This window comes from Bombina bombina, chromosome 6, assembly GCF_027579735.1.
Source record: "Bombina bombina isolate aBomBom1 chromosome 6, aBomBom1.pri, whole genome shotgun sequence".
Taxonomy (NCBI): Eukaryota; Metazoa; Chordata; class Amphibia; order Anura; family Bombinatoridae; genus Bombina; species Bombina bombina.
The window spans coordinates 755,358,016-755,382,478 of NC_069504.1; the positions used below are offsets into that span (position 1 = coordinate 755,358,016).

The 24,463-nt window shown below is 41.0% G+C and overlaps 1 protein-coding gene across 1 annotated transcript in view; it reads left to right on the plus strand.

Annotated features, from left to right (window-relative positions):
- The window catches only part of RDH8 (retinol dehydrogenase 8), a 100,555-nt gene that overhangs the window by 37,595 nt on the left and 38,497 nt on the right, over positions 1 to 24,463 (plus strand). The window contains exons 3-4 of the mRNA XM_053716075.1: positions 21 to 200; positions 3,424 to 3,517. Coding sequence (XP_053572050.1) covers positions 21 to 200; positions 3,424 to 3,517 — 274 coding nt within the window. The remainder of the gene's footprint in view (positions 1 to 20; positions 201 to 3,423; positions 3,518 to 24,463) is intronic.

The window sequence follows — 24,463 nt, forward strand, 5'->3', positions numbered from 1 at the left end:
CATTATGTGCTTTTTTTTAGTGAACAACGCTGGTGTTGGGCAGGTTGGTCCCATTGAGAGTTTATCAATGAATGACATGAGGAAGGTGTTTGAGACTAACTTTTTTGGGGTTGTGCATCTCATTAAGGAGGTTCTGCCTAGTATGAAAAAACGTAGAAGTGGCCATATTGTTGTAATAAGCAGCGTCGTAGGATTACAAGGTGAGAAACGTATTATGTAAACCATGGAATGATATTTAAATGCAAGTTCATTAATGGTCGATGTTAACCATGGCTTGGACCAGATTGGCTGTCCTTGTTCTATAGCACAGAGCCTTTACTCAGAAAGGCACTATACATGACAAAACAATCCCTCTAAATAACATAAGCTTAATAAAACAGATCATTATATGTATTATGTTGTATTTATAGGTTAGATAACTTTTTTTATTTAAAGGGACAGAAAACACCTTGTAATTACAAGACTTGTATGTTGTGTTGCTACAGAATAACATATCAGCCTAATCTAAATATTTTTAAAATAAATAAAAGTATGTATTTTTTAATTTTCAATATCTAGGGTCACAACTTATTTGGAGTGCACTGTTTTGCAGTTATCTGTTAACGCCATTAGGTAAAGATACATAGCAAGGTTTGCCTTGATATGTCTGCACAGTGCTTTTGCAGCTCTGAAAATCAGAAAAGCCAAAAATGTCAGCACTTAATTAGATGAAAAGGGGACAAAATAAATAAAGTATAATGCAAAGTTACTATACATAACTAAACATTTTATTTTAAATCTCAAGGCATTTACTGTCCCTTTAATAGAGTTAACATGTATTGTTAAATTTACTGTCCCTTTAATGCAATACAGCTCACCCATATAATCTCTCACATTCCCTACTTTAATTCCATGATACAAATCTCTTATGGATACAAATTATTAAAAATGTAATTAAGACCCAAGCAGAAGTGTAGTAAGGTGTGCAGTTAAAGTTAGCATTAGCACTTTCCCATATGGTAACAACAGTATGAACTATATGAATCATGAAAAACAAGATGGTTTCACAGAATCTTCCAAAATTTAGTGAAACTAACTATTTATCCCATTATAACATAACATAGTAACATAGTAGATAAGGTTGAAAAAAGACCGAAGTCCATCGAGTTCAACCTACACAAAAATACTTACAAAAAGCTCCAGTTAAGCTTAAATAACCCCACTAAAAGGTGATCCATTTAATACTAGCAATCATATCCATGAATTTTGTTTATATACAGAAATGTATCCAGGCTATTTTTAAATGTATCTAGGGTATTGGCATTCACTACCTCCTTTGGCAATGAGTTCCACAATTGCATTGCTCTTACAGTGAAAAAACATTTCTGTTGCAGGAGATTAAATCTCCTTTCCTCCAACCTTAAATTCTGACCTCTTGTCACAAACAATTTTCTTGGAATAAACAGATCTTCGGCCATCTCTGTATATGGGCCTTGAATATATTTATATAAAGTAATCAAGTCACCTCTCAAGCACCTTTTTTCTAATGAAAACAGACCCAGTTTGGCTAGCCTCTCCCTCATAGGTTAAATTCTCAAATCCCCTTATTAGCTTTGTGGCCCTTCTCTGAGCTTTTTCTAGTTCTACAATATCTTTTTTTGAGATCGGTCCCCAGAACTGCACTCCATACTCAAGGTGAGGTCCTACCAGTGCTTTATATAGTGACAGAATTATGATTTCCTCCCTTGAATCAATGCCTCTTTTAATACATGCTAGTATCTTATTAGCCTTTGAAGCCGCTGCCCTGCATTGTGCACCCATCTTTAGCTTGTTATCTATTACTACTCCCAAATCCCTTTCCTCCTCTGTTTGATTAAATCTTGTCCCATTTAAAAAATACGTTGCCTGCTTATTTTTACTTCCAAAATGTAGAACCTTGCATTTTCTCAAATTAAATCTCATTTTCCATTTACTTGCCCATACTTCTAATTTTTGCAGATCCCTTTGTAATGAAGGTTCATCCTGCTCTGACCTAATGACCTTACTTAACTTGGTATCATCTGCAAAAATAGAGCTGTCGCTATTTAATCCTTGCTCCAAGTCATTTATAAAAATATTAAAAAGAACAGGGCCGAGTACTGATCCCAGGGGGACTCCACTGATTACCTTTGTCCAATCTGAGTATGATCCATTTACTACTACTCATTGCTCCCTATATTTTATCCAGTTATTTATCCATGAGCTAAGATTTTCAGCTATCCCCAGTCCCTTAATTTTGTGCATTATTCTCTCATGTGGCATTGTATCAAATGCCTTTGCAAAATCTAAGTATATCACATCAACTGATTCCCCTTTATCTATATTTTTACTTACTTCCTCATAGAATCTAATTAGATTAGTTTCACATGATCTATTTCTCCTAAAACCATGCTGATTAGAACTCATAATCTTGTTTACACGAATATGCTCATCAATATAATCCCTTATAATCTCTTCAAATATCTTCCCCACTATTGATGTCAGTCAGACTAACTGGTCTATACGCCAATCCTGGGGTACCATGCCTGAGGATAATAAATGTGTTGAAAAATTAAGAGTAGTGGTTTGTCTATAACAGTGCTAAATTCCCTTAACACCCTTGGGTGTATTCCATCTGGACCTGGAGTTTAATTTACCTTAATATTATCCATTTTTTTCCTGATATTCTCTTAACATAACCCAGTTAATGGTATGGACTGGCATGTTCTATTTTGTTCCAAAGTATCATCCAATGGTTCCTCTCTTGTGTATACTGAAGAAAAAACTGGTTTAGTACCTCAGCCTTCTCCCTGTTAGACAAATGTAATCTCATTAAGAGAAGCAGATTCTCCAGTTCAGACTCTTGAAAAGATTCCTAAGAATGTGCACTGCACCCTACAATACAGGAGTCCACATGAGTCTTTTAAAGAGTAACAACCTCCCTTCCCTTCTATTTATGATGACTGACTTCTTATCAAAGCCTAACCCCATTCTACAACTACAACAATGTACACTTAGCTAGAACTTCTCAAGATACAATGGTGAGGGGAACAGCACCAGCAGGAGGCCTCTGAGCAGGCTTTGCCTGCAACACATATAACATGGAGGTCATTTATTATTCCAATGTTGTTAACACATTTTAGAAAATGTATATGTTAACAATTGTTAATTTTACATTTCACTCATTTTTGTTGTTGTCTGCATTTCTCTTTACCTGTTTTTTGTATCACTATGCTCATCACCAAAACAATCAACACCCATTTCATTTTATTTTCCTCTTCTGATGTGTCTTCTGATGTGTCTTGTGTTTTTTTTTCCCCCTTTCCTCTCCATTACCTGCCTAGTTCATACGCTTTTTGTTTTTCATTCTACTCCACTGTCTGCATGACATTATTATTTACTCCCCTTGTCATGTATATTTTTCAGGACTTGTATTTAACGATGTTTATGCAGCATCAAAATTTGCAATTGAAGGTTTCTGTGAAAGTTTAGCAGTACAGCTTCTGAACTTTAATATATTGTAAGTATTTTCTTTAAAGTAACCCTTAATCCAAGTATTTCTCATCTTTAAGAAAATGAAAATAATTTCATAAATATATTTGTAATATATAAGGTTTGGATCAATATAGGGGTTTGCCACCTTTTCCGTAAAATAATACCAGCAATGCTCATTAGCATACATTTGCATAAATAATTATACAGCATAAATCATAAACTAAAGTTGCTAGGAATTATTTTAAATGACCATTTCTTTATAATATATTCCAATACATTTAGAAGAAGTTTGAACATGATAGCATCATTATTATATGTAATCTTTATTTTTAACTGTAACCTGCCAAATCTGTTACAACTATTGTCATTACAGCTTAAACTGATATTTATTTATTGATTTATGGAACATTTTAGATTCTTAATGTATAGCACTGGATTCAGTATCTTTGTATTGTTATTTCTATTAAAAAATCTAAAAAAAAATAAAAAAAAATTGACTGGGTGGCAACCCTAATAAAGAATTCATGTAAAAATAAAGGTACCATTATGATACATCTTCTACATGTGTGTCTGAATCTAATCTTAAATAAATTATCTTTTATAATCAACTTTAGTTTTTTTTATCATGCTGCATAATTGCGTATACTATTTTTTGGTAATTAGCACTGCTGGATTTTTTTTTTGCCAAAAAAGGTGGAAACCCTGATAGAACACTTTTTATTTTAAAGAATACATTTTCTTTATGCTAATTTTATTTTAATTTATCTCTTTAAAAACATGACTAACTTTGTCGCGTGCAAGTGATATTGGGTTTTTATCAGCTTTTTGCACGTAACAGAAAAAGCGTGCATATTACAAGTTGAAAGTAAATGCGTTCGCTTAAGTGCAATCAAGATTTACGCTTGTCAGGTTAGCGGGACTTGCTTGCATTAAGGGTAGGGGAAGAAAATAAAGTTGCATTAAACACAACATAAATACACTTAAAAGTACAGTTACACTCACAGAAACACTCGGCTAGATTACGAGTTTTTCATTTTGAGCTGTGCGGTGCTAACGAGCAGTTTTGTCTCACTGCTCACTTACATGCAGCGCTGGTATTATGAGTTTTTACAAACCCGTCGTTAAAAGACAAGAAGTGAGCGTTGAGCAAAATTTTGCTCCTTACCGCACTCCAATACCAGCGCTGCTTAAGTCAGCGGTGAGCTGGTCGTACGTGCTCGTGCACGATTTCCCCATAGGAATCAATGGGGAGAGCCGGCTGAGAAAAAGTCTAACACCTGCAAAAAAGCAGCATAAAGCTCCTTAACGCAGCCCCATTGATTCCAACGGTGAAATAAAATTTATGTCTACAACTAACACCCTAACATGAACTCCCAGTCTAAACACCCCTAATCTTACACTTATTAACCCCTAATCTGCCGCCCCCGACATTGCCGACACCTACATTATACTTATGAACCCCTAATCTGCTGCCCCCAACATCGCCACCACCTACATTATATAATCTGCCACCCCCATGTCGCCGCCACCTACCTACACTTATTAACCCCTAATCTGCCGCCCCCAACATTGCTGCCACTATAATAAACATATTAAACCGCCGCACTCCTGCCTCGCAAACATTAGTTAAATATTATTAACCCCTAATCTGCCACCCCTAACATCGACACCACCTACCTACATTTATTAACCCCTAATTTGCCGCCCCAAACGTCGCCACCACTATACTAAATATATTAACCCCTAACCTAAGTCTAACCCTAACACCCCCTAACTTAAATAGAATTTAAATACATCTAAAGAAAATTACTATCATTAACTACATTATTCCTATTTAAAACTAAATACTTACCTATAAAATAAACCCTAAGATAGCTACAATATAACTAATAGTTACATTGTAGCTATCTTAGGGTTTATTTTTATTCTACAGGCAAGTTTGTATTTATTTTAACTAGGTAGAATAGTTACTAAATAGTTATTAACTATTTAATAACTATCTAGCTAAAAAAATACAAAAGTACCTGTAAAATAAAACCTAACCTAAGTTACTATAACACCTAACCTAAACCTACAATTAAATAAGTCAACTAAATTAACAATAAATAAATCAATTAAATTAAATTAGCTAAAGTACAAAAACAAACAAACACTAAATTACAGAAAATAATAAACAAATTACAAGATATTTAAACTAATTACACCTAATCTAATAGCCCTATCAAAATAAAAAAAAAGCCCATCCCAAAATTAAAAAAAACCCTAGCCTAAACTAAACTACCAATAGCCCTTAAAAGGGCCTTTTGCGGGGCATTGCCCCAAAGTAATCAACTCTTTTACCTGTAAAAAAAAATACAACCCTGTTCAAATCAGCCAATAGAATGCGAGCTCAATCCTATTGGCTGATTGGATCAGCCAATAGGATTGAACTTCAATCTTATTGGCTCATTGCATCAGCCAATAGGAATTTTACTACCTTAATTCCGATTGGCTGATAGAATTCTATTAGCCAATCGGAATCTAAGGGACGCCATCTTGGATGACGTCACTTAAAGGAACCTTCATTCATCGGGTAGTCGTCGGAAGAAGAGGATGCTCCACATCGGATGTCTTGAAGATGGACCCGCTCCTCGCCGGATGGATGAAGATAGAAGATGCCGTGTGGATGAAGACTTCTGCCCGTTTGGAGGACCACTTCCCTCGGCTTGGATGAAGACTTCTCCTGGCTTCATTGAGGACTTTGGACCGGCTTGGATGAAGACGTCTCCCTGTAAGTCGATCTTCAGGGGGTTAGTGTTAGGTTTTTTTAGGGGTGTATTGGGTGGGTTTTATTTTTAGGTTAGGGACTTTGGGCCTGCAAAAGAGCTAACTGCCCTTTTAAGGGCAATGCCCATCCAAATGCCCTTTTCAGGGCAATGGGGAGCTTAGGGTTTTTTAGATAGTATTTTATTTGGGGGTTGGTTGTGTGGGTGGTGGGTTTTACTGTTGGGGGGTTGTTTGTATTTTTTTTTTTCAGGTAAAAGAGCTGATTACTTTGGGGCAATGCCCCACAAAAGGCCCTTTTAAGGGCTATTGGTAGTTTAGATTAGGCTAGGGTTTTTTTTTATTTATTTGGGGGGGGGCTTTATTTTGATAGGGCTATTAGATTTGGTGTAATTAGTTTAAATATCTTGTAATTTGTTTATTATTTTCTGTAATTACGTGTTTTGTTTTTTTTGTACTTTAGCTAATTTAATTGTTGTTAATTTAGTTAATTTATTTATTTATTTATAAAATATTTTACCAGGAAGGATACATTGAGATTTAATTATAGTGTAGTGTTAGGTGTTATTGTAACTTAGGTTAGGTTTTATTTTACAGGTACATTTGTCTTTATTTTAACTAGGTAATTATTAAATAGTTAAAAACTATTTAATAACTATTCTAGCTAGTTAAAATAAATACAAACGGGGGGCAGGTCCGAGCACCGACCAAGATGGCTACTTTTATCTTAGGCTGAATTTTGGAGCTGAGGGATCTGTTGTCTATCGCTTCACAAGCATATAACTCAAGCCCTAAATTGCAATTGATTTGTAGTTTAATGTCTAAAGAACGGACTCACATGTTTTTTGATTTTGAATTCCAGCCAAGCAGAACGGAATAAGTGAGGTACGCAGCAGAGCCCTAGTAATAGACCTGACTCCTTATTTGCCCTCCCTAAATCCTGATATCTCAGGAGTAACAGCCTTATGAGCTGTCTTGCTATATGGAAACGCAGCGTATGAAATTACATGGAAAATAGCTTCTTCCTATTATTGTTCTAAAGAGAGCAGCAAAACTGAATCCAGCTATGGAAGAGATATACCAAGCGCTACAGACTTTGCTGGATCAGTTTGAATTTCAGATGCGCAACACTATAAAGGAGGCAATGAAACCCCTAACCCAGGGAAAATCTACCAGTGAGTTGTTTTGTCAAGATCCTAAAGGAGACCACAAACTTGGAGCGGTTGCGAGTTGGCAGGGTTTGGAGAGGAGCAGCAACATGGCGGCTCAGGTCTCTGGTGTGTGTAGCCCATTACTCATGCACCAATTTTCACCTACCATGGCTGCTCATATCCCAGACCTCGCAGAGAACCTAGTGGAGACGCAGAGAGCAGACAGTACGGAGTGGCAAATGTGGAGGCCACAGAATTTTACAATGCTCATACTGACCGACTCCATGCCCAAATTTGTTTGTGACCACGTATGGTCCTATGTGGGGAGTGATGCGGTCAATCACATAGGACCATTTAAAAAGCCTGTTAAGTTTGCGGGGATCCGCAGCCAATTTTGGATGGCTCATAATCGGATGCTAATTCAGTTCTGTAGATCGCCTAGTTGGGCTAACAGCCCCAGGGACAAACTAACTTTGAGACTGTCATCTGAGTGGATACACATTATACAGGACAGACTTGGGCTATGGTCCTTGGAGTTCATAGTCATGAGGCATGCCATCTGGTATGCAGCCAACGATAGCCGGCTAGCATGGAGACTAGGAGTTGGTTGAATTTCACACTCCATGGTGTATGTGCACTTTGTGGGTCATAGCCACGATGGATCTCAGATATGCATAATATATGATTGTAAGTGGACATTATGAAGGTTGTTCTCTTATATGCTTGTCTAGTTATGTACTTTTATACCTCTTATCACCAGTAACATCGAAATACGCTGCAATAGTTTATTTAACGTTTTGGGAATAGGTAACATGTAAAATGTACTTTTTGGGGTAAATGTAAGTACATATTATTATATTTATGTTTGTCTACGAACCCTATATTTCATCCATAGAACTTTCCAGACTAATATCATTACACTTAGTTACGGTTCTTGTATTTAATTTATGTATCACTACCTTGTGACATACTCAATCTGCCCCTACATGCCCTCATGGTAGAGGTTGACTTTACTAATTCTCCTGGCCATGAAAAGAAGATCACAAAATAGTTTTAGACTTTGAACTCCATATAGTTTTCCTTATGCTTTTACTACCATTACTTCGTTGTGTAATAGTGTTTACAGGTTTCTATATATAGGACTCTATTATAAAATTTTTTTATTGGGTGACAAACTGTAGATTCTCAGTTTCACCACTAGAGGGGAGGCAAGGACAGGATTGGTTGAAATCAGTCCTCTACAGCAGACGTAATTCTGGTATGTATGTTTATGAGCTGTATATACCAAGCCACCAATTCTACCCTAGGTTTGCAAGCTATTTCATATATGTGGAGGAAATATTTCTGTTTAATTGTTACAGTTAGTTAAATTGCTCATATCCATCTAGAGATTAGAGAAAACTCTAGTTTATTGACCCTTATTTTCATTGGTTTTACCCTTCTGTATTTGTGGCTCCTTTATATTTGGCTCCACCCCCCTTAAATCTTTGTATTTTCTTTATAAGTTGTATATATCATAGTTATAATTAATATGTTTCAATAGCACTTATAAGGTCCAAAAGGGCCCTTATATTAAAGTAACCTCCCTCTTATTTTGTATTATAGACATGTTGGAGGTCCAAAAGTGGCCTTGCTTGTGGTATGGAGGTAGAAAACTGAGGATTAGCATTTGATATTTCTTCCTTTTATTCTATTTTGCAAGTATCATTCAGACAGTTGGTTGCAATATTGTTTTTTATATTAGATATATGTACGTATCTGCTTATATGTCATGTCATTCCATTGCTATGGAACTTGCGGTCTGTTTATCTCACAAAGAAATTGCTGTATGTCTATTTTTTAATCCTCAAAAATTATTTGAAAAAATAAATAAATACAAATTTGCCTGTAAAATAAAAATAAACCCTAAGATAGCTACAATGTAACTATTTGTTATATTATAGCTAGCTTAGGGTTTATTTTATAGGTAAGAATTTAGTTTTAAATAGGAATTATTTAGTTAATGATAGTAATTTTCTTTAGATTTATTGTAATTATATTTAAGTTAGGGGGTGTTAGGGTTAGACTTAGGTTTAGGGGTTAATAATTTTAATATAGTGGCGGCGATGTTGGGGACGGCAGATTAGGGGTTAATAAATGTAGGTAGGTTGCGGCAACATTGGGGGCTGCAGATTAGGGGTTAATACATATAATGTAGGTGTCGGCAATATCTGGGGCGGCAGATTAGGGGTTAATAAGTGTAAGATTAGGGGTGTTTAGACTCAGGGTTCATGTTTAGGGTGTTAGGTGTAAACATAAAAAGTATTTCCCCACAGGAATCAATGGGGCTGTGTTACTGAGATTTACAGTACGCTGCTTTTTTGCAGGTGTTAGACTATTTCTCAGCCGGCTCTCCCTGTTGATTCCTATAGGGAAATCGTGCACGAGCACGTACGACCAGCTCAACGCTGACTTAAGCAGCGCTGGTATTGGAGTGCGGTAATGAGCAAAATTTTGCTCTACGCTCACTTCTTGTCTTTTAACAACGGGTTTCTGAAAACTCGGAATACCAGCGCTGCATGTAAGTGAGCGGTGAGACAAAACTGCTCGTTAGCACCGCATAGCCTCTAGTGCAAAACTCGTAATCTGGGCCTTAGTATGCAGAACTACCTTATCAGAATGAAAAATAAGACAAGGGGAAGCACACTGCAACGCCGAGAGTTCTGAGACTCTGCGGACAGAAGAAATTGCAACAAGAAACAAAACTTTCCAAGATAATAACTTAATATCTAAGGAATGTATAGGCTCAAATGGAGCCTGTTGAAGAACTTTAAGAACAAGGTTAAGACTCTAGGGAGGAGTAACAGGTTTGAACACAGTAGTGATTCTGACTAAGGCCTGACAAAAAGATTGCATGTCTGGTACATCCGCCAGACATTTATGCAACAAAATAGACAAGGCAGATATTTGACCCTTCAAAGTACTCACAGATAAACCCTTCTCAAGACCCTCCTGGAGAAAGGACAAAATTCTAGGAATCCAAACTCTACTCCAAGAGTAGCCTCTGGATTCATACCAATGCAGATATTTACGCCATATCTTATGGTAAATCTTTCTAGTCACAGGCTTACGAGCCTGAATCATGGTCTCAATGACGACTCAGAAAAACTAAGCTTCGATAAAATCAAGCGTTCAATCTCCAAGCAGTCAGCTTCAGAGAAACTAGATTTAGGTAAAGGAAGGGCCCTTGAAGTAGAAGGTCCTTCCTCAATGGAAGTCTCCAAGGTGGAAGAGATGACATCTCCACTAGGTCTGCATACCAGATCCTGTGAGGCCATACCAATGCAATGAGGATCAGCAATGCCCTCTCCTGTTTGATTCAAGCAATGACCTGAGGAAGGAGAGTGAACGGAGGAAATAGGTATGCTAGACTGAAATTCCAAGGGACCGCCAGAGCATCTATCAGTACAGCCTGAGGATACTTCGACCCATTCCTCGGGAGCTTGGCATTCTGACGAGGTGCCATGAGATCCAGTTCCAGCTGTCCCCATTTGAGAATCAAGCTGGAAAACACTTCAGGATGGAGTTCCCACTCCCCTGGGTAAAAGGTTTGTCTGCTCAGAACATGTCAGGGTGCCAGGAATCAGACTGAGACGAGAAGTACAAAAATAATCACACCTTTATTAATAGCAAAATATAATAAAAAGTCCACAAGTCAAATAACAAGCCAGGAGTCAAAACCAGAGCTGGTAGTCAGACGAGCCGAGTCAGGAGCCAAAGCAAACAGTCAGACGAGCCGGAATCAGGAACAAGGAAAACAGCAGAGTCAGGAACAAGCCAGGGATCAGGAACCAGGAAGGACGTCAGGCAGCCAGGTAATACACAGGAACTCTCACAAACAGGTCTGAGACAACGCAAAGGCAAAGCATACTGAACAGAGGCCCTTTAAATAATAAGTGATGATATCACAATTCTGAGACTGCATCCTGTCTCACATGGATGATGCACACCAGTCTGGCCATAAAAAGGAAGTGCAGAAAATGAGCAGCATCCCCCACAATGCACCAAGTCAGGAAGAAAGGTGAGTAAAATGGCTGCCAGCAGCACATGGCAAACACAACAGGGAAAAAACCCTTACAGCACCCTCCCCTCAATGACCTCTCCCCCGCGGGAGGACAAAAGGCTTATTGGGGAAACGGGCATGGAAGGCACGGAGCAGGGCGGGAGCATGAACATCAGAGAAGGGAACCCAAGAATGCTCCTCTGGACCGTAGCCCCTCCAGTGAACCAAATACTGTACACGGCCCCTGGACATACGAGAGTCAATAATGCTGCTGACCTCATACTCCTCATGGTTGTCAACAAAGATAGGACCAGACGAGGAAACACAGTGGTAAACCAATTACAAACCAATGGTTTCAAGAGGGAGACATGAAAAACATTGGAGATGCGCATAGCAGGAGGAAGGTCAAGAGCGTAGGTCACAGGATTAACCCGTCGGAGTATTTGAAAAGGACCAACATATCGGGGAGCCAATTTATTGGAAGGCACACAAAGGTTCAAGTTGCGGGAGGACAGCCAAACTCTCTCACCAACCTGGTAGGAAGGTGCGGGCAGATGCCTACGATCAGCCTGGAACTTTTGGCGCTGCATAGAACGATGAAGGCAATCCTGAATCTGCACCCACGTGGAACGGAGTTGCCGGAGATGCTCCTCCAAAGCCGGGATACCCTGAGACATGAATGAATCGGGTAACAAGGATGGTTGAAACCCATAATTCGCCATGAACGGGGATAACTTGGAGGAAGCATTAATAGCACTATTACTAGCAAACTCTGCCCAAGGTAACAGTTCAAACCAATTATTGTGGTGATCTGAGACAAAGCAACGGAGGAACTGTTCCAGAGCTTGATTAGACCGTTCCGCAGCCCCATTGGATTGAGGGTGATATGCAGAGGAGAAGGAAAGCTGGATCCCCATTTGAGCACAAAAGGAACGCCAAAATCTGGAGACAAACTGGCTACCCCGGTCCGACACTATCTCCTTGGGTAACCCATGTAAATGGAAGACTTCCCGGGCAAAAATTGAAGCAAGCTCCTGAGCAGTAGGCAGCTTCATTAAGGGAATGCAATGTGACATTTTAGAAAAACAGTCAACCACCATAAGAATAACAGTATTGCCATTGGAAACAGGGAGCTCGACAATGAAGTCCATGGAAAGATGTGTCCAAGGACGCTCACCATTAGCAATAGGTTGACGAAGACCCACAGGAAGACGTTGAGGAGTCTTATTCTGTGCACAAACTGAGCAGGAGGCAACATACGCAGCAACATCAGAACGAAGACCTGGCCACCAGAATTGTCGAGTGATAGACCAAATCATTTGGTTCTTGCCTGGGTGACCTGCAGCTTTAGGATAGTGGTAAGTGTGCAAAAGTTTAGTTCAAAGATTCTCAGGAACAAAACACTTACCACTAGGTTACTCAGGAGGTGCATTGGTTTGTGCAGCCAGGATCTCCTCCCCCAAGGGAGAAGCCAAATTAGTATGTATGGTAGCCAAAATATGGTCAGGAGGTATAACAGGAGTAGATACAGACTCCTCCTTGGAGAGAGGCGAAAATTGTCGAGAGAGGGCATCAGCCCTAACATTCTTACTACCAGGCAGGTAGGAGACCACATAATTAAACCAAGACAAAAATAGCACCCATCTGGCCTGTCGGGGTGACAAACGTTTTGCTTCAGATAGATAAGTTAAATTCTTGTGGTCAGTATGAATGAGCACTGGCACGCTAGTACCCTCGAGAAGATGCCTCCATTCCTTGAGTGCCAAAATAATGGCCAGTAATTCCCTGTCACCAATTTCATAATTGCACTCCGCTGGAGACAATTTCTTAGAGAAGAAACCACACGGATGCAAGGAAACGTCAGGCGTAGGGCGTTGAGACAAGAAGGCACCTACTCCAGTCTCAGACGCATCAACCTCAAGAACGAAAGGTAGGACAGGATTAGGATGAGCCAGAACTGGAGCGGCAGCAAAGGCAGTCTTAAGACTATCAAAGGCCTTTATGGCAGTAGATGACCAATGGAGTGGATCATTCTCTTTACGGGTCATGTCTGTGATAGATTTGACCAAGAAAGAAAAGTTTTTAATAAACTTTCTATAGTAATTGGCGAACCCCAAAAAACATTGAATAGACCGAAGACCAACTGGGCAAGGCCACTGCAGAACTGCAGATAACTTGTCAGGATCCATGAAGAACCCTGCAACAGAGATAACATAACCTAGGAAGGTTACTGGAGTCTGATGGAATTCACATTTTTCAAGTTTACAAAACAGGCCATTCTCACGAAGTCTCTGAAGAACCCGTGTAACATAAGAACGATGAGCCTCAAGTGTGGGTGAGTGTATGAGGATGTCGTCTAAGTACACCACAACACACTGTTGCAACATATCTCGTAGGACATCATTAATAAATTCCTGAAAAACAGCAGGAGCATTACATAGGCCAAAGGGCATTACAAGATACTCATACCCGCTCCTGGTGTTAAATGCTGTTTTCCATTCGTGGCCCTCCTTAATCCTAACGAGATTGTACGCTCTCTTAAATAAAGTTTAGTAAAGACTGTAGCTCCCTTGAGGTGGTCAAAGAGTTCCGTAATGAGCGGAATAGGGTAAGCATTCTTAATGGTAAGATGATTAAGACCCCTATAATCGATACATGGTCTTAACTCGCCACCCTTTTTCTTCACAAAGAAGAAGCCAGCCCCTGCAGGAGAGCAGGATTTGCGGATGATTCCCTGCGACAGAGCATCGGCAACATACTCCTCCATAGCACAATTCTCTGCAACAGAGGGTACACCCGGCCTCGAGGAGGAATGGCTCTGGGTTGCAGGTCTATGGCACAATCGTAAGACCGGTGAGGAGGCAACGTACCGGCACGCACCTTGTCAAACACGTCTAGGAACTCTCGGTACTCCTCTGGCAATTGAGATACCGAAGAAGTGCACAAGACTTTAACTGGTTTCCGAAGACAAGTAGAAATACATTGCGAGGACCATGACAAAATTTCGGACCTGCACCAGTCGAGACTGGGATTGTGCTTTTGGAGCCAGGGATAACCCAGAACAACTGGAAAATGCGGAGAGTTTATCACCTGGAACTGGAGGGTTTCAAAATGGAGAGCCCCAACAGCCATGGACAACGGAGCAGTTTAGTGAGTAACGAGTGCGGGCTGAAGGGGCCTGCCATCAATGGCCTCAATAGCAAGCGGAATGGAACGAGGCAAAACAGGAATGGAGTGCTTTGATACAAAAGCACTGTCAATGAAATAGCCCGCAGCAGCGGAGTCAACAAGAGCCTGAGTGACTATGGAGGAGTCCACCCAGGAAAGGACAACCGTGACCAAAGGTTTCTCCTTAAGTGGTACAGGGGACGAGGAAAAACCACCCAAGGTCTGCCCCCGACAGGACCTTTGGTGTACATCCATCCTGGAAATGATGGCAGGTAAAGGTGGATAATTAGCAGCATCAGGATTCATGGCCTTTGCGTAATGTCAGGGTGCCAGGAATCAGACTGATACGAGAAGTGCAAAAATAATCACACCTTTATTAATAGCAAAAAATAATAAAAAGTCCACAAGTCAAATAACAAGCCAGGAGTTAAAACCAGAGCTGGTAGTCAGATGAGCCGAGTCAGGAGCCAAAGCGAATAGTCAGACGAGCCGGGATCGGGAACAAGGAAAACAGCAGAGTCAAGAACAAGCAAGGGATCAGGAACCAGGAAGGATGTCAGGCAGCCAGGTAATACACAGGAACTCTCACAAACCGGTCTGAGACAACGCAAAGGCAAAGCATACTGAACAGAGGTCCTTTAAATAATAAGTGATGGTATCACAATTCTGAGACTGCATCCTGTCTCATATGGATGATGTACACCAGTCTGGCCATAAAAGGAAGTGCAGTAAATCAGCAGCATCCCCCATAATGCACCAAGTCAGGAAGAAAGGTGAGTAAAATGTCTGCCAGCAGCACTTGGAAAACACAACAGGGAAAAAACCCTGACAGAACATTTGCTTCCCAATTGTCCACTCCTGGAATGTGGATCGCAGATAGACAGCAGTTGTGGGTATCCGCCCACTGAATAATCATGGCTACCTCTATCATGGCCAAGGAACTCTGAGTACCTCCCTGATGGTTGATGTAAGCCATTGAAGTTATGTTGTCCGAATGGAACCTAATAAACTGGGCTGAAGTTAACTGAGGCCAGACCAGAAGAGCATTAAAGATTGCCCTCAGCTCTAGAATGTTTATGGGGAGAACAGACTCCTCCCGAGTCTATGTCCCCATATCCTTTAGAGAGCCCCAGACTGCTCCACATCCCAGCAGGCTGGCGTCCGTTGTCACAATCACCCTGGTGGGTCTGTGGAAGCAGGTTCCCTGGGAGAGATGTTCCTGAGATAACCACCAAAGAAGAGAATCGCGGAGACAGATCCGCATAATCCCTGTTACATTGTCTGAGCATGCATAACTGCAGAGGTCTGAGGTGGAAACGGGCAAACGGAATGATGTCCATGGCAGCTACCATCAGACCGATTACCTCCATACGTTGAGCCACTGACGGCCAAGGAGAGGACTGAAGCACCCAACAAGAACTGAAGATCTTTGATTTTCTGACCTCTGTCAGAAAATTTTTTTTTATCGAAAGGGAATCTATTATGGTTCCAAAGAACACTACCCTTGTAGCTGGAATTAAGGAACTCTTTCCCAAATTCACCTTCCATCCGTGAGAGCGTAAGAAGGATAACAACATGTCCGTGTGGGAGTTCGCTTGTTGAAAGGATTGCGTCTGAAGCAGAATGTAGTCCAGATAAGGTGTCACTGCAATGCCCCGTAACCGAAGCACTGCCAACAGAGATCCCAGGACCTTTGAAAAAATTCTGGGAGCTGTGGCAAGGCCGAATGGAAGAGCCACAAACTGGAAGTGTTTGTCTAGAAATGCGAACCTCAGAAACCTGTGATGATCCCTGTGGATGATGTCATGAATTGACCCTCTTGAACCAAGGGAAGAATGGAACAAATAGTTTCCATCTTGAGGGACGGTACTCTGAGGAACTTTAGACTTTTGAGGTCTAGAATTGGTCTGAAAGTTCCCTCTTTTTTGGGAACCACGAACAGATTGGAGTAAAATCTCAGACCCTGTTCCTGCATTGGAACAGGAACTATCACTCCCAGGTCGGAAAGGTCTCGAACACAGTGTAAGAACACCTCTCTTTTTATCTGGTCTACAGATAATCTTGAGAGCAGAAAACTGCCCCTGGGAGGAAAGGTCTTGAACTCTAGTTTGTATCCCTGGGACACGAGGTCCACCGCCCAGGAATCCTGAACATCCCGAACCCAAGCCTGAGCAAAGAAGGAAAGTCTGCCTCCCACAAGATCCGGTCCCGGATGGGGGCAGACCCTTCATGCTGACTTTGAATCATTAGCGGGCTTCTTAGATTGCTTTCCCTTGTTACATGACTTGTTGGACCTCCAAGAAGGCTTGGACTGTTCTTGCTTTGTAGAAGGAGAGGAAGGCTTACCCTTAAAGTTTTGAAAGGAACGAAAATTACTCTGACATCCCTTCTGCTTATTCCTCTTATCCTGAGGGAGGAAATTACCCTTTCCTCCCGAAATGTACAAAATAATTTCAGCAAAGCCCGGCCCAAACAAGGTCTTACCCTTTTAAGGAATCGCCAAAAGCTTCGATTTAGACGACACATCCGCAGACCAGGATTTCAACCATAAGGCTCTGCGGGCCAGTACAGCAAACCCTGTAGGGAAGCATCCGTAATAAAAGAATTGGCCAACTTAAGGGCCTTGATCCTATCCTGGATCTCTTCAAGGGGAGTGTCTGTCTGAATTGAATCAGACAATGCATCAAACCAGTATGCCGCCGCACTAGTGACGTTAGCAATACACACCGCAGGTTGCCATTGTAAACCCTGGTGTACATACATCTGTTTGAGCAACCCCTCCAACTTCTTATCCATAGGAACAACTATCCTCTATAGGAGTAGTGGTTCTCTTAGCCAAAGTGGAAATTGCCCCTTCCACCTTGGGGATCGTCTGCCAAGACTCCTTGATAGTCAGCAATAGGAAACATCTTCTTAAAAATAGGGGATGGAGAAAAAGGGATAACTGGTCTCTCCCATTCCCTAGCAATAATCTCTGTGGCCCGATCTGGTACCGGGAAAAACTCCACCATGGAAGGTACATCAAAATACTTGTTAAATTTACTAGACTTCTTAGGACTGACTACGACAGTAGTGTCAGGGTCGTTCAAGGTAGCCAAAACCTCCTTAAGTAACAAATGGAGGTGCTCCAGCTTAAATCTAAATGATACCACTTCATCATCAGAAGAAGAAATTACACTGTCTGAGATTTCACCCTCAGATGCCACCGAAGTATCTTCCTCCTCAGATTTCTGGGAAGGAACATTCTGGACAGCCACAACTGTGTCAGACACCTTACTCCCTAAATCCTTAGATTTCCTCTTGCGCTTTCCCTGCAGCATGGGAAAAGCAGAACACATATCAGTTACTGCAGAAGACATCAAGGTAGCAATGTCTTGCAATGAAACTCCAACCGGAGCTTGCGAGGAAGCGCAGGGCACTGCATGTGTGGACAACAAATTTTGGGACATTTAAGGAGAAAGCTGTGGTATATCTTGAACATTTGCAGGAGACACCTGAACAGCATTCTCTTTAGACAATGCTGGCTCAGATTCAAACAGCTTATCCCTGTAATTCAATGTTCTCTCAATACATGAGGAACAGAAAGGGATTGGTGGTTCCACATTAGCATCAAAACATAAAGTACATGTAACATTCTTCAGGGCCTCTTGGTCCATCTTTACCCAAGAATTAACCAAATGAAAAATACAATGTAACTAGGTGAGTGAGTAGAGCGCTGGAGATAGTGATTCCAAACACCTCACTTAGAAAAAAAGTCCTTCTAACTTTTTATATAGAAAAGTAAAAATTGTTTGTGTGTAGTGAGGGCGCTAACAAGAGCTTAAGGAATTTCAATCCTATAAAATTAAATTAACTGTTCTAAGTGACAAATTTACTTCAAAAGGTAAAAGTAGTGAGAAAATATATTTTTAAAGGTAGAGGATCAGTGATATTAAAGATGTGCGTTTCTATCTTATATAAATGATTTTAAAGTGCAACGTGCTGAGTACTCTGAATTCCTAATATGAAACAACCTAAATTTTTATATTAATCAGAGAGATGTGCATTGAATATTATCCTTGTCTTATATAATAGTTTGTGTTTCTTGAAGCGATATGAAGATGTAATTTGGATATTTAAATCTAATATTCTTCCAAATGAAAGTAGTATATATGTTGTATAAGTCTATATACAAAACATAATACAATCTCTTAGGGGTACGATGTAAAACAGAATTTATGCTTACCTGATAAATTACTCTCTCCAACGGTGTGTCCGGTCCACGGCGTCATCCTTACTTTTGGGATATTCTCTTCCCCAACAGGAAATGGCAAAGAGTCCCAGCAAAGCTGGTCACATGATCCCTCCTAGGCTCCGCCCACCCCAGTCATTCGACCGACGGACAGGAGGAAATATATATAGGAGAAATCATATGATACCGTGGTGACTGTAGTTAGAGAAAATAATTCATCAGACCTGATTAAAAAAACCAGGGCGGGCCGTGGACCGGACACACCGTTGGAGAAAGTAATTTATCAGGTAAGCATAAATTCTGTTTTCTCCAACATTGGTGTGTCCGGTCCATGGCGTCATCCTTACTTGTGGGAACCAATACCAAAGCTTTAGGACACGGATGAAGGGAGGGAGCAAATCAGGTCACCTAAACGGAAGGCACCACAGCTTGCAAAACCTTTCTCCCAAAAATAGCCTCCGAAGAAGCAAAAGTATCAAATTTGTAAAATTTGGCAAAAGTGTGCAGTGAAGACCAAGTCGCTGCCTTACATATCTGATCAACAGAAGCCTCGTTCTTGAAGGCCCATGTGGAAGCCATAGCCCTAGTGGAGTGAGCTGTGATTCGTTCAGGAGGCTGCCATCCGGCAGTCTCATAAGCCAAACGGATAATGTTTTTCAGCCAAAAGGAAAGAGAGGTGGAAGTCGCTTTTTGACCTCTCCTTTTACCAGAATAAACAACAAACAAGGATGATGTTTGTCTGAAATCTTTAGTAGCCTCTAAATAGAATTTTAGAGCACGGACAACGTCCAAATTGTGTAACAAACGCTCCTTCTTTGAAACTGGATTCGGACACAAAGAAGGTACAACTATCTCCTGGTTAATATTTTTGTTAGAAACAACTTTAGGAAGAAAACCAGGCTTAGTACGCAAAACCACCTTATCTGCATGGAACACCAGATAAGGAGGAGAACACTGCAGAGCAGATAACTCTGAAACTCTTCTAGCAGAAGAGATTGCAACCAAAAACAAAACTTTCCAAGATAGTAACTTAATATCTACGGAATGTAAGGGTTCAAACGGAACCCCTTGAAGAACTGAAAGAACTAGATTTAAACTCCAGGGAGGAGTCAAAGGTCTGTAAACAGGCTTGATCCTAACCAGAGCCTGAACAAATGCTTGAACATCTGGCATAGCTGCCAGTCGTTTGTGTAGTAAGACAGATAAAGCAGAAATCTGTCCCTTTAGAGAACTTGCAGATAATCCTTTCTCCAAACCTTCTTGTAGAAAGGATAGAATCTTAGGAATCTTTATCTTGTTCCATGGCAATCCTTTGGATTCACACCAACAGATATATTTTTTCCATATTTTATGGTAAATTTTTCTAGTTACAGGCTTTCTAGCCTGAATCAGAGTATCTATTACAGAATCTGAAAACCCACGCTTTGATAAAATCAAGCGTTCAATCTCCAAGCCGTCAGCTGGAGAGAAATCAGATTCGGATGTTCGAATGGACCTTGAACAAGAAGGTCCTGTCTCAAAGGTAGCTTCCATGGTGGAGCCGATGACATATTCACCAGGTCTGCATACCAAGTCCTGCGTGGCCACGCAGGAGCTATCAAGATCACCGAAGCCCTCTCCTGATTGATCCTGGCTACCAGCCTGGGAATGAGAGGAAACGGTGGGAATACATAAGCTAGGTTGAAGGTCCAAGGTGCTACTAGTGCATCTACTAGAGTCGCCTTGGGATCCCTGGATCTGGACCCGTAGCAAGGAACCTTGAAGTTCTGACGAGACGCCATCAGATCCATGTCTGGAATGCCCCATAATTGAGTTATTTGGGCAAAGATTTCCGGATGGAGTTCCCACTCCCCCGGATGGAATGTCTGACGACTCAGAAAATCCGCTTCCCAATTTTCCACTCCTGGGATGTGGATCGCAGACAAGTGGCAGGAGTGATCCTCCGCCCATTGAATTATTTTGGTCACTTCTTCCATCGCCAGGGAACTCCTTGTTCCCCCCTGATGATTGATATATGCAACAGTCGTCATGTTGTCTGATTGAAACCTTATGAATTTGGCCTTTGCTAGTTGAGGCCAAGCTTTGAGAGCATTGAATATCGCTCTCAGTTCCAGAATGTTTATCGGGAGAAGAGATTCTTCCCGAGACCATAGACCCTGAGCTTTCAGGGATTCCCAGACCGCGCCCCAGCCCACCAGGCTGGCGTCGGTCGTGACAATGACCCACTCTGGTCTGCGGAAGCTCATTCCCTGTGACAGATTGTCCAGGGTCAGCCATCAACGGAGTGAATCTCTGGTCTTTTGATCTACTTGAATCGTCGGAGACAAGTCTGTATAATCCCCATTCCACTGCATGCACAGTTGTAATGGTCTTAGATGAATTCGTGCAAAAGGAACTATGTCCATTGTTGCAACCATCAATCCTATTACTTCCATGCACTGCGCTATGGAAGGACGAAGAACAGAATGAAGTACTTGACAAGAGCTTAGAATTTTTGATTTTCTGACCTCTGTCAGAAAAATCCTCATTTCTAAGGAATCTATTATTGTTCCCAAGAAGGGAACTCTTGTTGACGGGGACAGAGAACTTTTTTCTTTGTTCACCTTCCATCCATGAGATCTGAGAAAGGCTAGGACGATGTCCGTATGAGCCTTTGCTTTTGACAGAGACGACGCTTGAATCAGGATGTCGTCCAAGTAAGGTACTACTGCAATGCCCTTTGGTCTTAGAACCGCTAGAAGGGACCCTAGTACCTTTGTGAAAATCCTTGGAGCAGTGGCTAATCCGAATGGAAGTGCCACAAACTGGTAATGCTTGTCCAGAAAAGCGAACCTTAGGAACTGATGATGTTCCTTGTGGATAGGAATATGTAGGTACGCATCCTTTAAATCCACGGTAGTCATAAATTGATTTTCCTGGATAGTAGGTAGGATCGTTCGAATAGTTTCCATTTTGAACGATGGTACCCTGAGAAATTTGTTTAGGATCTTGAGATCCAAAATTGGTCTGAATGTTCCCTCTTTTTTGGGAACTATGAACAGGTTGGAATAAAAACCCATCCCTTGTTCTCTTATTGGAACTGGATGAATCGCTCCCATCTTTAACAGGTCTTCTACACAATGTAAGAATGCCTGTCTTTTTATTTGGTTTGAAGATAATTGAGACCTGTGGAACCTTCCCCTTGGGGGTAGTTCCTTGAATTCCAGGAGATAACCTTGAGAAACTATTTCTAGCGCCCAAGGATCCTGAACATCTCTTGCCCAAGCCTGAGCAAAGAGAGAAAGTCTGCCCCCCACCAGATCCGGTCCCGGATCGGGGGCTATCCCTTCATGCTGTTTTGGTAGCAGTGGTAGGCTTCTTGGCCTGCTTACCCTTGTTCCAGCCTTGCATTGGTTTCCAGGCTGGTTTGGGTTGTGAAGTATTACCCTCTTGCTTAGAGGATGTAGAATTAGAGGCTGGTCCGTTTCTGCGAAAGGGACGAAAATTAGGCTTATTTTTAGCCTTAAAAGACCTATCCTGTGGGAGGGCGTGGCCCTTTACCCCAGTGATGTCTGAAATAATCTCTTTCAAATCAGGTCCAAATAATGTTTTACCCTTGAAAGGAATGTTAAGCAATTTTGTCTTGGAAGACACATCCGCTGACCAAGACTTTAGCCAAAGCGCTCTGCGCGCCACGATAGCAAACCCTGAATTTTTCGCCGCTAATCTAGCTAATTGCAAAGCGGCATCTAAAATAAAAGAGTTAGCCAATTTAAGTGCTTGAACTCTGTCCATAACCTCCTCATACGAAGATTCTTTATTGAGCGACTTTTCTAGTTCCTCGAACCAGAAACACGCTGCCGTAGTGACAGGAACAATGCATGAAATTGGTTGTAGAAGGTAACCTTGCTGAACAAAAATCTTTTTAAGCAAACCCTCTAATTTTTTATCCATAGGATCTTTGAAAGCACAACTATCTTCGATAGGAATAGTAGTGCGTTTGTTTAGAGTAGAAACCGCCCCCTCGACCTTGGGGACTGTCTGCCATAAGTCCTTTCTGGGGTCGACTATAGGAAACAATTTCTTAAATATAGGGGGGGGGGACAAAAGATATGCCGGGCCTTTCCCACTCTTTATTTACTATGTCCGCCACCCGCTTGGGTATAGGAAAAGCGTCGGGGGGCACCGGAACCTCTAGGAACTTGTCCATCTTACATAACTTCTCTGGAATGACCAAATTGTCACAATCATCCAGAGTAGATAATACCTCCTTAAGCAGTGCGCGGAGATGTTCTAATTTAAATTTAAATGTCACAACATCAGGTTCAGCTTGATGAGAAATCTTTCCTGAATCTGAAATTTCTCCCTCAGACAAAACCTCCCTCATGGCCCCTTCAGATTGGTGTGAGGGTATGACAGAACAATTATCATCAGCGTCCTCTTGCTCTTCAGTGTTTAAAACAGAGCAATCGCGCTTTCTCTGATAAGTAGGCATTTTGGATAAAAGATTTGCTATAGAGTTATCCATTACAGCCGTTAATTGTTGCATGGTAATAAGTATTGGCGCACTAGATGTACTAGGGGCCTCCTGTGTGGGCATAACTGGTGTAGACACAGTAGGGGATGATGTAGTATTATGTTTACTCCCCTCATTTGAGGAATCATCTTGGGCAATATCATTATCTGTGGCATTACTGTCCTTACTTTGTTTGGACACTATGGCACAATTATCACATAAATTTAAATGGGGAGACACATTGGCTTTCATACATATAGAACATAGCTTATTTGATGGTACAGACATGTTAAACAGGCTTAAACTTGTCAACAAAGCACAAAAAACGTTTTAAAATAAAACCGTTACTGTCACTTTAAATTTCAAACTGAAAACACTTTATTACTGAATATGTGAAAAAGTATGAAGGAATTGTTCAAAATTCACCACAGTGTCTTAAAGCATTAAAAGTATTGCACACCAAATTTCAGAGCTTTAACCCTTAAAATAATGGAACCGGAGCCGTTTTTACATTTAACCCCTATACAGTCCCAGCTATATCTTTGCTGAGACCCAACCAAGCCCAGAGGGGAATACGATACCAAATGATGCCTTCTATAAGCTTTTACAGTGATTCTTAGCTCCTCACACATGCATCTGCATGCCTTGCTCTCCAAAAACAACTGCGCATTAGTGGCACGAAAATGAGGCTCTGTCTATAACTAGAAAAGGCCCCCATCTGAAAAAGGTGTCCAACACAGTGCCTGCCGTTTTTCTAAACAATCCCCAAGATTATAATAACCATTATTAGTTAGAATCTGCATAATATGCCTAGTAAAGCAATCGTTTTAGCCCAGAAAAATGTCTACCAGTTTTTGAAGCCCTTTATTCTTTTATGTTTAACTAAGAAAATGGCTTACCGGTCCCCATGAGGGGAAATGACAGCCTTCCAGCATTACATGGTCTTGTTAGAAATATGGCTAGTCATACCTTGAGCAGAAAGGTCTGCTAACTGTTTCCCCCAACTGAAGTTACTTCATCTCAACAGTCCTGTGTGGAAACAGCAATCGATTTTAGTAACTGTCTGCTAAAATCATCTTCCTCTTACAAACAGAAATCTTCATCCTTTTTCTGTTTCAGAG